A 15,545-nucleotide genomic window follows, 5' to 3' on the forward strand; every position below is an offset into this window, starting at 1 on the left:
CCATCTTGGTGAAGTAACAGCACTACCTTGAACACAGACCCTTGCTTACAGACTCAAAGCACGTCCCTTAAAACGCCAAAAAGACGGCTTGGCGAAGAAAGCAAAACCTTCTTTCCAAAGATTAGCCACACTTATATACTATATGTATATAAGTATACATACTATACTATACTGTATGTAAGTTGGGCGAACACTTGAGTTGAATTCATATAATACAAGCGCAGGGAAGCCTCTTAGATTCGAAACACTAATAGCAGATTGGTGCTCATATAACAACATTGATTCTAAATCAGTGGAATGACAATAAAAATAGCTAAACATATGAGTGACACATCTTAATACAAGCATGCAGTAGATTAAACCAAGATAAACCAGGGCAAGCAGATGGCAACTTTCATACAGTTATTGAATAATACAGCATAGTATATTTATTCTCATTATATTTATATTAGATTTATTCTTTTTTATTCATTATAATATTATTACATTATATCTTGATTTGTTTGTTAGATTTTTTTCAGTGTTTAGACAAGTTTATTATGACATTTTTAGCATGTGGTTAGCATGCAGGCCACACAGTTCGATTCCACCTCAGGCATCTCTGTGTGGAGTTTGCATGTTCTCCGGGTATTCCGAAAAAAACGGAATGGTGGTTTGTGTCCTGGGATTGGCTGGCCACCAGTCCAGGGTGTACCCCGCCTCTCGCCCAAAAACAGCTGGGATAGGCTCCAGCACGCCCAGGACCATCGTGAGGATAAGCGGTAGAAAATGAATGAATGACATTTTTACAGAGCTGCTGGAAAGGTGAATTTGGCTTCGGGACCAAGTACCTTAGCTACCATGACTATGGTCAGTCATGCCGTGTACTTTGGCGCCCTCTAGCGCTAATATCCACTAACAGTTCATTGGTAAAACAAACAGAAGTAGAAGCACCAACAATTTGCAGTCACCCATTTTAGTCTTATTTGCATGAAGATGAATGTACAGACATGCACACTTCCAGTGACATAAGTATATATACAAAACAGTGGCGAGAACAATACCTTTTCACAAATAATTGCTAGATGAAAAACACTGTTGCCGATTGTTTTTATGAATTATAATTCGTGACTTTAGCTAGCCATGAACATTGCGCAGTAGTTTTTAGCATTCACAACTTCTTCTGGAAGAGCTTCCTTATCAGTCTCTCCCTTTGCATTGGAATGTTGCACTCCTTATAAATAAAACATCAGGACCGGTTCCTGTTTTAATACAAGACAGTCAATTGACATGCACTCTACTAAAACCTAATCATACACTTTATCATGTGTTCATTTTGAAAGCTATGAATCGCATGTTAGTACAAATGTGGATGTGGATTTTAGTAACAGTGTAGCTGTGGTTTTCATTGCAGCTGAGTGCAGGACTCTGCCATGGGGCCACAGGACCGGCTAAGTTTAATACCACCAACCTCATCCTGCATTAGAAGCAGGCATTTGAAACATCCACTGCTGTTTGAAACAACATTCATTCTGTACAGATAGATAAATAAATACGTAGATAGTATTTCAAATTGGGGGGTGGGAATGCCCCAAAGACACTTTGTACACCCCGTTGCTCAAAGAAACATCAGAGAAAGGCATAATCATCATAGAATTACTACTACAGTCGTCCCTCATTTATCACTGTTAATTTGTTCCACAACCAACCAGAATGAGTGAATTTCCAAGAAGTAGGATATGAATAAACTGAATATTTTCATAGTTTGACCATAAAAAAGCGTGTTGATGACTTGTAACAGGATCATTGCAGACATAACAGACAGCCGTCACTAGCATAGCAAGCTACCAGGCTAACTACTAAGCCCAAAAAGTACCACTTCCACACATAATGAGAGGATAACCTCCCCCCCGCTCTATCGGCACGTCAGCTTAGCTGTGGTGGCTCAGTAGCCAGTCCCCATGCAGTGTGAAAGGTAATGTAGTCTAACACTTCTCATAACATTACTGTTGCTTATGACCACAACGCTGGATACAACCCCACTTTCAATGTCTTAGGACTCAACAAAACAGTCATCATTTTTGGAAAAACCTCAAAATAGTCAGGGAATGATATTGGAGCCGCGATGTAGCAAGCGGTTCTAAGCATGCAGAGAAATGAAGAAAGTGCAGCTGGTGACGAGAGTGGTCATGCGAGAAGATGATAACGAAGATCCAACATCAGCATCACTTTAACTCAGCATCTTATGGCGGTCAAAGACAGTCTTACGCTGTTCCTGCACCTGCTTCTTCCAGCGCTGCTGTGCCCCCTCCACCCGCTCCAGAACTGTGTTGCCTCTCACCTGGCTGCTGTCCACCTGCGGACGCATCTCCTGCACCAGACAACAGGAGGTCATATGGAGAAGGAAGAAACGCACATATAGGACATACCTCGGAGTCCTCCTCGTTGTGCAGAGGCTGGGTGTAGGCATCACGCTTGCGGATGAGCGGATCAACCAGAAGGAGAAAGAGCATGTACAGCAAGAGTGCGCCCACAACAGACAGGTAGAGGATGATTGTCACCTGCAAACAAAATGCAGTTTAACTTGACTTCAAAACTATCGGCGCTATTTGTCGTCCAATCAGGAAGTGAGACCTTGATGGTGTTGCTGCTTCGCTCCTCGTACTTGCACTCACACAGCAAACAGTAAGCTTCCACGTCATGGCCCGGAACCGGCATGGGATCCACCACATGGAGGCAGTTGCTACGGAGACGACAGGCCCAAGATGATGCCGCCCCATTAAGTTGAACAACAATGACATTGCTCTTGATTACCAATCCTTCTGGGAGACATTTCGGTTATAGATGTGTCCGGTGATGTTTCTGTAAGGTGGGCAGATGCACTTGCAGCGAACGTCTTCAAAGTTCTAGCATTTCATAACAGAAATAAAACACAATTACGACAATTTGTCATGCTGCAATGCTTTAGTTATTCTATTCTCTTTGGCAAAAAAAGCCTTAAAGTGACTACTGTAAATAAAGACAATTTAAAGTACAGGAACACGAATATCCAAAAGGTTATTTGAGTAGCTAATATTTACAAGATGATAATCACTGACTGGAAGGTCGGGCTATTTTCTTTGAGCCCGTCTACCTCTAAAGTTATGGAGGTACAAATCATGGAAGAATATCCCTAAACGCTATTGATGTCAATAAACGGAATGTGTATTAGTTATGGTTTAGCACCAAAACGTCTATTTCTGAGCTAGAACCAGGAAGTGCACCATTTACCTTTGCCTGAGCACCAACAGCTTTCAGCAAAACTATAGTCGCCGCAGCAGCAATAAGACAAACCCACGATGTTCTCCTGCCAAACGACATTCTGGTCACCGAACGGAAAGATCTGCTGGTCGTATGCAGTCACCAAAAAGGATCTTTGAACGGGTCAGCTAGCAAAGCTAGCAAAGCTAGCATGGATACTGTATGGACTCGCTGCTCCGCCAGGGGTAGCCCTACACAAAAGGCAAAACACACTCCACTAAAGCGGCTCTCTTCAAGTAAAAATATTGAAAATATTTAGTAAAAGAGTCGCATAGAAATCCTACAGTTACGGTACAAAATTGAGGTACGTAATCTGGACAACCAAGCAATTCCTTGACTTTTTATTTCCGGTTTGTCGTCACACAGGGCGACACTGCCACCTACTGGGGGAAATACGTAAACACCTCGATTTCATGCAGCCAACTTTTCTATTGGTACATGAATGACAACATATTTTATTTGTTATATTTTATTTGAATGTTAACATTTGATCAGAAAGTCACAAATTCCCATTTCGCATTAAAATAGTTGACATTAACGTCTGGAGGGGGAATCATGGGATTTTCATGCCATCCATCCATTTTCTGTACCGCTTGTACGCTCGGGTCGTGGGTATGATGGAGCCTATCCCAGCTATCTTCCAAAAAGAGGGCACATATAGAGAACCAGACGTACACTCATTCATACTTATAGACAATCCATCTTCCTAGCCTCATCCCGGCAGTAGGTAGAGCCCATGTTGTGTTTAGGAGCGCCCCTGAATGCACCACAGTCTGCTGCACTACTGAGTTTGTAACTCCTCAGTATATTTTGCCATAAATTGAAGCCAACCCTGCATATGAAATCCTGCTTCTCTGGTGGAATCTATAAAGCTGACTCCTTGAGCCAATCAATACCCCCCCTTCCTGAACTCTTTCCTGGTAATCCTGTTTTCATATTTTCCCTGTCTAGTCAGATACTCGTTGCTTTAATAAGCCGCAGGAATCGATGGCTGACAAATTCATTCTGAGACCCTTGAGTTTGTGGTCCCAGAGATCAATTGGAGGTACGGTGATTTCTCTAATAAGGCAGGATATTAATTAGTGTGGGGTCTCACCTCAATCATCCATCCATTTTCTAGCGCTGATCCCCACTAGGGTCAGCTGGAGCCTATCCCAGCTGTCTTTGGGCGAGAGGCCCTGGACTGATTTGAACCCAGGTCTTCCCGACCTCCTGAATGTGTGGCCTACGTGCTAACCACTCTGCCGTTCAGTTATCCAGTTCCTACTACCATTGTCTAAACTCATATAAACTCAGATCTTAACCTTTCATTGTGGGGTCCTGTATGAAGTCAGGGTACTTTGATCATGGATCGAATGATGTCTAAATGTTCCAAAGGCTAAAACTGTAATAAAAAGCAAGGCAACAAACAAGCTGAAGGCCCATGAAAATATCGATTGCTGCCACTAGGAGATGCTAGAAGGCTCCGGGCAAAGCAAACTAAAAAGAGACTTTTTCATTGATGGGAGGACTGGTAATGAACGCTTATCGGGACTCTGAATATGTTGTCAATCATAGCGGAAGCCACAATACAAAGCAAATAGCAACAGCTATTATTTAGCTAAATGACATGAAAGTAAACACGCCAGTTGCATGTTGATGGTACACTGGTTCATACCAAGCACAGTAGCATGCTGACCTTATGCTGGGAGTCCACTGGGCCGGCGCCAGTTGGTGCCAGTTCACGCCAAATATTATGTGATTGGCACTTAGTGGCTCGCTGTGGTGCCAAATAACAGCTAAATGGCAACACGCGAGCGAACATTAATTCGGCGCCCCAGCGAGCCACTACACGCCAATCACACAATCTTTAGCACGAACTGGCGCCGGCCCAGTGGACTCACCTAGCTCAGATGTCTGGTGGACCAGCCAGGACCAGCATCAGCGTTAACATTACTGTCCAAAGCTGCGTGTCGTGCTTATGTAAACTCGACCAAAACCAAAGACTGAAATGAAGACAATATTGATGATTTTTACCACCCTGACTTGAAAGATGGAAATGAAAGTCTACCTTCCGTCTGTTTTAGTTATGATGAAAGCCTATTGTGTGCTTCAAGGCATCCAGATGAAGTCACACATGACCTATGAGAAGAAATCCTTTTCTGTCCTTATTCTTCGGAGCCCTCAACCTTTTACAATGGTTCCTTTTGACCTTTATCACATCATCTGAGGTTTCTTTTTCTACTTGTATCCTGCTATTGTAGACCACGCTGTTTGAATAACAAGACTATCTCTCGGAAGCTCTCATCTTGTCTCATCTCATTCGTCTTGCCTCCTTCCCTCCTCTCTCCTCCTCTCTCCTCCTCCTACTGCGACTCCCAGTCGGAGCCATCCTAATAGACACCCATGGTAATGGCAGTCGTGGGAGGCAGCAGACACTGGTGGTCCGTGGCAGCACAAAAACTATAAATCACAAGTCCTGGTTCCGCCCTGCCGAGCGTAGCCGATCACACTCAACCAAAAAGCAATTCTGCCAACATGTGTTTGCACATTTGTCTTCATCAACCTCTGGCCAGCGTCGGGCCCCAGTGACTGAAATGTTCTTCTCCGTGGTAAGCAGACGGCTTGGACTTCTCATGTTTTTATCCTTTACAGTCCGTTTACTGTCTCAAACGTTGGCCATCAGTAAACGGAAATATGACATAACTTATGCAAAGGGTCACAAGAATTAGTGAACCATAATCCTGGTTTACTGAGCTTTGTTTTCAGGCGTGTTTGTCACTCATGTTCTCTATCCAAAATATCGGACTTGTGTGTAAGAAAACCATGTTGGCTACTTTGCAAATTTCACTTATTGTGAGTCAAGAAGAAGATGACCTGTCACTTGAATTGTTTTTTTTTTTTAAGTTGGCGTGTGATCCCTCCAGGAGAAGCGGCCATATCACAGAGCTTGCCACTGCAAAGGTGTGAGGAAAGCAGGCAGTGATGTTAAGTCGGAGTACAGTGTTGGTCCTCTCCTGCTTTATCTGCATGGACAGCTGCCTGTCCACCAGCTGGGGCCATGGGGGGGGGGTGTCTGCCGAGGAGCCGGTGTCACGAAGGTGAGCTGAAGTGAAACACAGACACAGAGGACGGTGCACCTCCTGCCTCTGAGGGACACTGATCTCCATTGATGAAACAGAGACAGCCGGAGCAGGAGACACGGCCAAACTTGACACATGATGGACACAAACGCTGGGGGAGAAGCTGCCACCACCTTCTCACTTCACCTTTTACCTCAGCACCTTTCCCAGAGAAGAGAAGAAAGAGGAGAAATATCTCAATAGACGTGGTTGTGGATTCAGGGCGTGTTGGCTAGAAGATGGGAAGGAACCAGCTGCCAGGAATCCACATCCATTTTTCATGGATCAGACAGGAAGACAGAGAAAAACAAGGAAATGTGACATGCATTGAAAAGTGAATTAGCGCAGCTGCAGGGAAGGGTTGCTTTTTGCTATACTGTACATGTACTGTACAGTTATTCAATGTAGTAGTCGTACAAATGATCATCATACTGCTTCACATTTACACTAATGCACTAAATGGTCCAGGATGATTTGCTCTGTTAGACCCGTGAAGGGAGTCAGGCTGATGCAGCAGCAGACGCGTGTGCTAATGTTAGGCGACATGCTTTTGTGTCAGCTGCCTGAAAGGATGAGCTTCCATCGGAGCCAAGCCGCCACACCGACTCAGGGATTTGGGTACCAAAGCAAGGACACGTGAGAAAATATTGACAAGCCTGTTTCTGGAAACCAAACTTTTAGTACAGTTATCCTTTGCTACATCACCGTTGGAACATCGCTCCTCACTCGATTGCGTATTTTCAAAAATGAATGAATTGGTAGATAATTGCCATTTTGTGACTGACTATGGCCTATTAATAGCAAAATAATATTGGAATATCGGAAGTCATATGTAGAATTCTACACTGGTCACTAGGCGTAAGTAATGTTGCATTGATGAGACATTACATTTAAGGAGACCTATGATGCTTTTTCCACTTTTCCGACCAATAAATGTAGTTAGAATGTTATATTCCGGTGTTAAACCATGCCAAAGGTTCAGATCCTGAGGTTAGCGTATTTGGAAGTGAGCCCTGAAAGAACTTTGGGATGGCTCAAAACGCTCACTTTCAGAAGGTGTGGTAAGACTGCCTCTTTGTGATGTCACAATTCACCAGAGTAGTCAATTATTTTCCAACACCTTAGATAACAGTAATAAGACATTAAAATAATGGAGCCACGGATGACCATATAAGGGCACTTCCTGGTCCAGGCTGCATCTGCAGGCACACTTCCTCATCGACTTCTTTTGGGTTTTCACCGCAGTCCCCAAAAGGGACTTCCCCCTGGCACCCGAACAATAGGCCTCTCCAGACGCGATAATATTGTATGGCGTAGAAATTCATGTGGCACAGATCATAATCATTCCATCTCTTTCACAATGTTGTCTCTCTCCTCGAGGCCAAAAGCAGCAGTCACATAAAACACAGCGAACTGAGCCCAAACGTGAGAAATCTGGATAGACCCTGGAATCCTGGCACACATGCAGAGGCAGGCTAGATAGCTAGATCGCTAGCTAGATCGCTAGCTAGATCGCTAGATAGCTAGCTAGATAGCTAGCTAGATGCTAGCTAGATAGCTAGATAGCTAGCTAGATAGCTAGATAGCTAGCTAGATAGCTAGCTAGATAGCTAGATAGCTAGCTAGATAGCTAGATAGCTAGCTAGATCACTAGATAGCTAGCTAGATCGCTAGATAGCTAGCTAGATAGGACTCCATACTCTTGTTGTCTAGTCTTACCATGGATATGAAATGTAGACTTCAGCCACTAAGTGTTCTACAAAGAAGATGATTGATAAGACGGCTTACAGAGATCACCCTCTATTCCTAAAATCACAATTATTACAATGTTGACATGATAAACAGTTAAAATTATAGGCAAGGGTAGGAATGGAGATTGACATCCTGACCAACCCACCTGTCAATCTCACAATCCATCCTTCCCTCACTCATGAACAAGACCGTGAGGAACTTGGGGCAGGATCTGGCAATGTGAACCAAAAACTGACAGCATCGAACCACGTGAATTAAGGAGTCCGGTACCCCATAGTCCTGGGGTCTTCCCCATAGGGGTCCTCCAGGACCGTGGTTGAAAGCCTTGGCATGACGGGAAATGGGAAATGCAAGCTTAGATATTTCTCCACAATCCTTTATTTGATCCCCATATCCTTTTCATGGCCCTGGTCTGCAATAAAGTCTTGAGTATCTGCAGGCTCTCATATTTGAGAGGTTGTTTAACAGACCTAGCAAACCAAATGAGGATGGTGGAGGGACAGAAGGGAGAGAAAAAGAAGTGGGAAGAGGAAGTGTTGGAAGGTGATGGTCCACTGCCTGGCTGACAAACAGAGGGTCCCTCCAGAGTCAGTCAGATGGGGGTGGGGGGGTTGGGGGGAGAAGGGGCGAGGGGTGAGAGAAAAGGAGGGAGTTTGACGTGGGCAGTCAACCCCGGCACCCTCCAACAGCCTTCCCGCTCTTCCTCCACCCCTGGCAGAAAATCCATGCCTGCTCTCTTTAGTATTCCTCCCGTCTCTTCTTGTGAAGGCTCTGCGGAGTCGAGGGGGCCAGACAAGTGGTGGGCTGGTGAGGCCCTGACCAGCCGTGTGTGATGCAGACACTTTTTTCCTTCTCTTCCTTCTTAGGACCATGTTCAGTTGACAGGACGCTCGGAGCGCCCTGCCTTTTTAAAACCTTCAACAGGAACCTGGAATGGAAATGTCATCCGTTCCCATGATAATTCCCGTGTTCATTCCGTGCTAATTCTCAAAAGTGGGAACATTTTCATCCTAAATCTGAAAGCCATCATGACAGACAACCGGATCCAACAACCTCTTTAACACTCATTTTTCGTAAGGACAATAAAAATGGAAAATAATCTGTGACTGATGTCAGACTCAAAAATAGACAAATACACGTTCCACCAAAAAAAACAACAAAAACCAGAACTGCGTACAACAGTCGGGTTAGTGTTTGCGTGGTGCATGGGGCTGCATTGATCCCTGGGGGTTCAAACCTGCCGGGTGATTTTACCACTGGACTATGAATTTATGAATGAGGCAGATTGTGTCATTGAGCTGACAGACACCATCTCCATGACCGGTTCTCCAACATGGCCGCTAAAGCACACAGAAACAAAGCTTGTTCCAAAGTAATCCATTGTTGTGTCACCTTGCGCCTGGCTTGTCACGGCCGTGTGATTGCTGGAAAGGTCACAGCTTGTAGTCACGTCAGGAACTGTCACTCTTTCCTCCGTTCCCGGCATCGCTCCTCCTTTCTGACACACATTTCTTCTACAGATCAAAGCTCCATCCTTAGCCGGACTTTGAAGGTTAAGAGCGGAGAAAAGCGATGCCAATCCCTGAATGGGCCCTCGGTGCCGAGTATTATCTGATGTGCAGACATAGAGAAAGGAGCTAAGCCCATCAAGGTGGCTCTGCTGGAACATCACAGAGCGTCCGTGAGTGGTCCAGCATGTGGGATGCTACCTGGTGCTACTCATTTAGGGTGGCTTCCATTGGAAGGAGGTCAAACCGTGTCAAGAAAAACACTTCTATGCTCCTTAACTATGCCCCTATTCTACGTCTGCTTGTATCCCCCACCCCCAAAAAAATTACATTGGGTCCTCCTATGCATCTGCATTTTTTGTGGTCATTTCATTGATGGGATTGATTAGAATTGTCCTAACTTTATCTTCTCCATTGTGATCTGGTTTCTTTCTGTTGTTCTGTTGTTGTCTTTGCAATTGTTGTTGTTGTTTTTGTCTCTCTCTGTATTGTCCCTCTCTGCCCCCCCCGTTTTATTTTTTCTTCTTTTCTATCCCCTCCTGCTCTGGTCCGGATGCTCCAAAACAAAACCATCAAATAAAGCCAAATAATACTCCTAGGACTAGAACAGGGAAGTGGCTTCCACTTTTCCCTGGCAGAGCAAATCTGTTGAGCATGTAAGAGCATTTAGATGAGTAATACTGCTAAATATGCAGTATTATATGGCAGTATGATATGGCAGACTTATGTATATAACACCCTGGCTGGCTGGCATATTTGTTTTGGCCCGTTTACCAGGAAGAAGAGATTTTAACAACAGAAGCTCCTGATGACTCCAGGTAGCCAAGGGCTGGGCCGCATTGTATTGGTTGACAGTGTAGTCATGTGACTAAAGCCAATATTCCCGGGTAGGGTAGTACATTCCGCCACATGCGCCATTAGCGTAGGCTGATGGTTGACAATATGACGGACAGGTGGAGACAGCAACACAGGTGTGGCACTTTATATGTTGAGGAGGTAAGAGGTAATCACCGCAAACTTTAATCAGTTCAGATCAATTATTCATGGTCAGGGGCCTAGCGAGCTGATTTCCAAAATGCCCCCCCCCCCCTCGCTCTCTCTCTCTCTCACTGACAGTCTTGTATGAATTATTCACACCGCATTTACACAAAGACCTCAATCTCTGCTACCTGATCAGTCAGTCAGAAACATTATGCAATGGCGGATGTCAGGAGGAATTGGGAGAATAGTTCCGGTATGCGCACGGTAGGAATGGAAAGGGGAGGATTTCGTGTCCAGGGCAGTGGGGAATACACTTGAATAAAGTCTCCTCATGGTTGAGTGGAGATCGGTGACGTCGTGATTGAAGGGTGACATGAGCGCTTTATACTCAAGCAAGTCGTTCCCCAGGATTGGGGCCGCCACGCTTTCCGTCGTACCAAATCTCGTGTTCGTGTTCCTCGCTCCTTGCATCTTGCACAATAATATACGTGAACGCGTCTTGGCACAGATAGCACCGATAGCCAAGATGCTAATGAATATGTTAGCTGCCCAGAGGAAGCATGGAAGTCTATCTATAGCAGCGTTTGTACAACAAAGGCCGAAGCATTGAGTATCTATGCTGTTTAAAATAACTGGAACTGTAAATAACAATAAGTGACATTTTGACAGACGCGTTGAACTGCATGTTTGTATTGTTCTTGTAAGATGCTTGGCTGTAACCCTTTTTTTGACAGCAAATACGTATATGAATAGTCCATGCCGTTACGAAGTTACACTTGGTGACACGCATCCGCTTTTGACAAGAAGGATACAATGTGTTTTAAGGGTGTTCGTGTAAATCGTGTAATAGATGACATGAAGTTGACCTGAATATGATGGATGGGATCACTTGAATAGTGGAAGCTCACAATAAATAAGTTACTGTCATCTAATTCATGTTCATGTTCATTCAAGTTCATTTGAGTACTCTGTACTCAAAATAAACAAGTGAGTCCAATCATAATATTTAACATAATTTGAGTACTGCAAAATCAATTATCATGAATTCAAATGAGTTAAACTTGCTGATATAGTTCATCTTCAAACAGCTAAAATAATGCATAAGGATAAAAATAACAAATTAGCTACATTTGAAACACTTCTATGCTAGGACAAGGTTAAAAAAAGCATTTCAGTATGTGGAATCAAACTATGGAATGGCTTGAGGAAATCAAACACAACGATGAGCCAATTGAAGAAACAATACATTGTCCCTCGTAGGCAGTTGTTTCCTCCAATACGACCAAGCTTTCATGGTAACAATATTTAGTGTAGCAGGGAATCGCACACTGGCAGGCTCATGATTGGCTTATATTGGTCTCGTTCTTGCCCCCTGGCGGCTTCCACCAAGTCCCCCGTCTTTATAGGTCTCGCTAGGACATGCCCCCCAAGGTCACTATCTGCACTAACACAAAGGACACAGAGAGATGAGCGTTGCGTGGCGAGGGGGGGGGGTCTGGCAGCCAAAGTTAGATAAATAGACAGCAGGGAAATGAGAAAGTGTAATTCTTACTGAGCACCATTTATCACGCCGGGCCTGACAGCAGGCCACCATAACTCACCAAACAATCACGCACTATAATTCAGGGGGATCTCTCACGTCCTCCCTTCGCTCTGCCTGCCCTTGTCATGTACTCCCATCACAGGGGGCCAAACTACGTGCCGATGACCCTCCAAAGTCCTTACCAACGTGGTCTAGGCGGACCAGATTGCAGTGTAATGGCTGACATAGTCCCTAAAGTGCTTTTAATAACATGTTCATCGAGACGCCGCCTGCTCAAGGTGGCCATTCGCTAGCCATTCATTATCGGGAGCCACGTCGGTCGTACACGAAGACAAAAGTGAAGACGTGATCATGATTGACAGACGACGGCTCCCCCAACAACACGTGTCTCGGTCTGGAGAGCTGGACACTTCATTCATTCTCGTCTTGTTGCTGTCAGAGTACCGCCGCAGACGACTGATGACCACTCCGTCAGACCAACCGCCGCACCATCGGAATGAAAATGTGTGCTCGCGTGGGCTTGGCATGGCCTCCATGACTGTCCTCTAAAGGGGAATATTTGGATCTTTCCTTCAGGTCTACCTTTAGGAAATCATGTTCCTGCTGTGTCGCCTCCTAACCTTTCTGAGGGTCCGTGTCTGTGATCACCTCTGCCGGGTGGGGGCTGGGGGTACAAAAGATGATCACCACATTGTTTGCTTGTGTTCCACTTTGTGACATCATTTATTCAGCACCAATGATTTTTGTCCCCCCCGCGGCCCCCGCTTTGGCTCCTCCAAATCAGGGATGGCAAATAAGTGGTAATGGAAGTGATGGGAGGGGAAATCAGCCAACATCTTTCTGTCATCGCTTTGGAAGGTTGCGACCCCGAAGCACGGCGGCCCCGAGCTGCTAAATTATTCAGGCTGTGTCTCAAGCCGCCATCTCTGGAGGAGACCGGCCTGTGATTGCTGGGAACGGACCGACTGACATTTGCACATGAAAATGGCCTCGGCTTCCTCCCCAAACACCAGTTCTGCTTAGAGAAAACAACTGAAGGAACGTGCTGAGCTTTCATGGTCAAATGGTGCGATTCCAAATTTGGAGATGCTGACCGAGGTGGTTTTTACACGTGTTTGTGGAAAAGCCCAACTTGAGCCAGCTCAGTGATTAAACACGACTTCAAGGTAAATGAAAAATCTGTAAAGTGTCACAACCATCAGCATAAATGTAGCCACAGTATCCGAGTGGCGGAGGAACACCTCAGGGAGCGTCTGCCTCATAAATCACCACTCTAGGAGGGTCAAGGCCGCTTGACAGAGATGTGATTGCACTCCAGTCATGGCGCTATTTTCACCAATTACTGGATTGGCAGCAATGGTCATGAAAGCACCATCGTATTGGAATCAAATGAAGAGCTGAAGATCTATGGTCCAAAATAAATCCATCCAAATATCAGCACCTCCAAGTCTGACGTAAAGGGTTCTTTCCCGGAAAAGGGTGAAGTGCCATCTCCAGGTCGGGGATGAGATCCTGCCCCAAGTGGAGGAGTTTAAGTACCTCGGGGTCTTGTTCACAAGTGAGGAAAGGATGGAATGCAAGAGCATCAGGCGGATTGGTGCGCCATCTACAGCTAATCACTTTTTATGAGACATTGGAGGGCCCCTGGACTTCTCGGGCCCCAAACAATTGCCAGTTTGCCTAAAGGTAAGTCCGCCCCTGCATTGGGGTCACAGGTAAACTGGAGTCTATCCCAGTTTATCTGAGCTTGGTTGAGAAACGGACTTGTCGCCATAAATGATAAATTATAAATCCTGAATTCCATCTTCAGCATTCTACACAATGCAGCTTGTTGCTAAACGCAATTCATGAAATGACAACATCCTGAAAACATCCTGCTGTAGGCTGGACCATCTCTCTGCGTTCCAGCCTAAAGTGGGGGGCGGGGGGGGGGGGGGGGTAACTGGGCCTGCTGGGACGGAAAGAGAGACGAGGCGAAGAAAGAGAACACGGCTCAAGTCAGGGAGCAGAAAGATGACAAATTGTGATGAATAAATGTTGGACGTGGCATGGAGGCTGGTTATTAGATTGGCAGGGGAACTCAATCTACACACTGTCAATCTCAACCAGGACCCGTAATCAGACCCCAGCCCCGGGGTGTCCCATGCGCACCTTTGCATGTGCCTGTGTAGTACATAAGCTAGCATGCTTTCATCCGCCATTTTTGGTTAAGTGCCAAAAAGAAAGTTCTGGATAGTTTTTAACTTGAAACAACAAAATCTTTTGTATGATTTAAAAAAAAAAAAAAAAAAAGGAATAATTGGGGCTGCACACCCACTGAGTGGTTAGCGCCCAGGCTGTATTGTATTATTATATTATTATATTATATATAGCACCCAGGCGGTATTATATTATTATATTATATATAGCGCCCAGGCTGTATTTTATAATTATATTATATATAGCGGCCAGGCTGTATTATATGATTATATTATTGTATTATATATAGTGCCCGGGCTGTTTTATATAATTATATGATTATATTATATATAGCGCCCAGGCGTTGTCCCGTGCATGCATGGCTTTTAAGTAGCAATTGATGTTGTACTTTTGTTGTACTACCCCTTCATGTTTCCTCTTTTTGCAGTACTCAGAAGGTCTCCATTATGCCAGTTTACCCCCCCATGGCCCCTAAATGTACTTACAAGGGAGTAATCTCCATAGCAAAGAATGGCAGTTTGATAGCTGAATTCCTGTCAGTGTTAAATGGAAATATACCCCCCCCCCACCCCCCGGGAGTGATGACCCTGTGGCGGTGATGCGCCTCTCGGGGATAAGGTGTCATCATCCCTCAAAACTGGTGATCAATACGTGTTGGTTGCTCTGTTCCCTGTGATGTTGTGTATTGTGTGTATTGCGTGTATTGTGTGTATTGCGTGTATTGTGTGTATTGCGTGCAGTGTGTGTATTGCGTGCAGTGTGTGTATTGTGCGTATCGCGCGTATTGCGTGACTGGCCTGTCAGCTCCCCAAAGTCCAGCTGAACCTGTGACATACCTGTACAGCCCATATAAAGCAGTCATGATCACCTCCATGGTAAGAAACAATTGACTTATTTTGTGCTGTGCAAATTCCCAAGTGTTCCACATGAACAGTGCGGAGTTATTTAAATGTTGCTGCGGTTGGTTGATTTGAAGAATTAGTATCGGAAACCATGCGGATACGCCGGCTGTATAGTAGAGGAAAAATCTCCATGAGTAATGTGTCCATAAATAAGTTCCTGTTGTCTCTCTCCACTTGTTTACACAGAGCAGAGATAAGCGCAAAGTAAAATGATGCAAAAGCAAAACAAAGGCAGAGATTTACTCGGTCCATCTCAGTGTAAGACATTCATCTGTAAATA

General features: G+C 44.9%; 1 protein-coding gene across 1 annotated transcript; it reads right to left on the reverse strand.

The window, feature by feature from the left end:
• Positions 1-939: 939 nt before the first annotated feature.
• On the reverse strand, positions 940-3,631 carry tmem9 (transmembrane protein 9). Its single transcript, XM_058084504.2, has 5 exons — positions 3,250-3,631; positions 2,794-2,885; positions 2,614-2,722; positions 2,409-2,540; positions 940-2,350 (listed from the first exon to the last, which is right to left on the reverse strand). Exons 1-5 carry the CDS (start codon positions 3,337-3,339, stop codon positions 2,210-2,212), a joined length of 564 nt encoding a protein of 187 aa, XP_057940487.2. The 5' UTR covers positions 3,340-3,631; the 3' UTR covers positions 940-2,209.
• Positions 3,632-15,545: the final 11,914 nt, after the last annotated feature.

The sequence above is a fragment of the Doryrhamphus excisus genome, linkage group LG17 (genome assembly GCF_037039965.1).
Source record: "Doryrhamphus excisus strain RoL-2023G ecotype Guam linkage group LG17, RoL_Dexc_Guam_v1.1, whole genome shotgun sequence".
Classification (NCBI taxonomy): Eukaryota; Metazoa; Chordata; class Actinopteri; order Syngnathiformes; family Syngnathidae; genus Doryrhamphus; species Doryrhamphus excisus.

Excerpts from the sequence above, each read along its gene's own strand:
- tmem9 (XM_058084504.2), bottom strand. The coding sequence starts at position 3,339 with ATGTCGTTTGGCAGGAGAACATCGTGGGTTTGTCTTATTGCTGCTGCG. Across the intron at positions 2,886-3,249 it reads CTGTTGGTGCTCAGGCAAAG|AACTTTGAAGACGTTCGCTG; the intron begins GTAAATGGTGCA and ends ATGAAATGCTAG. Across the intron at positions 2,723-2,793 it reads AATGTCTCCCAGAAGGATTG|CAACTGCCTCCATGTGGTGG; the intron begins GTAATCAAGAGC and ends TCGTCTCCGTAG.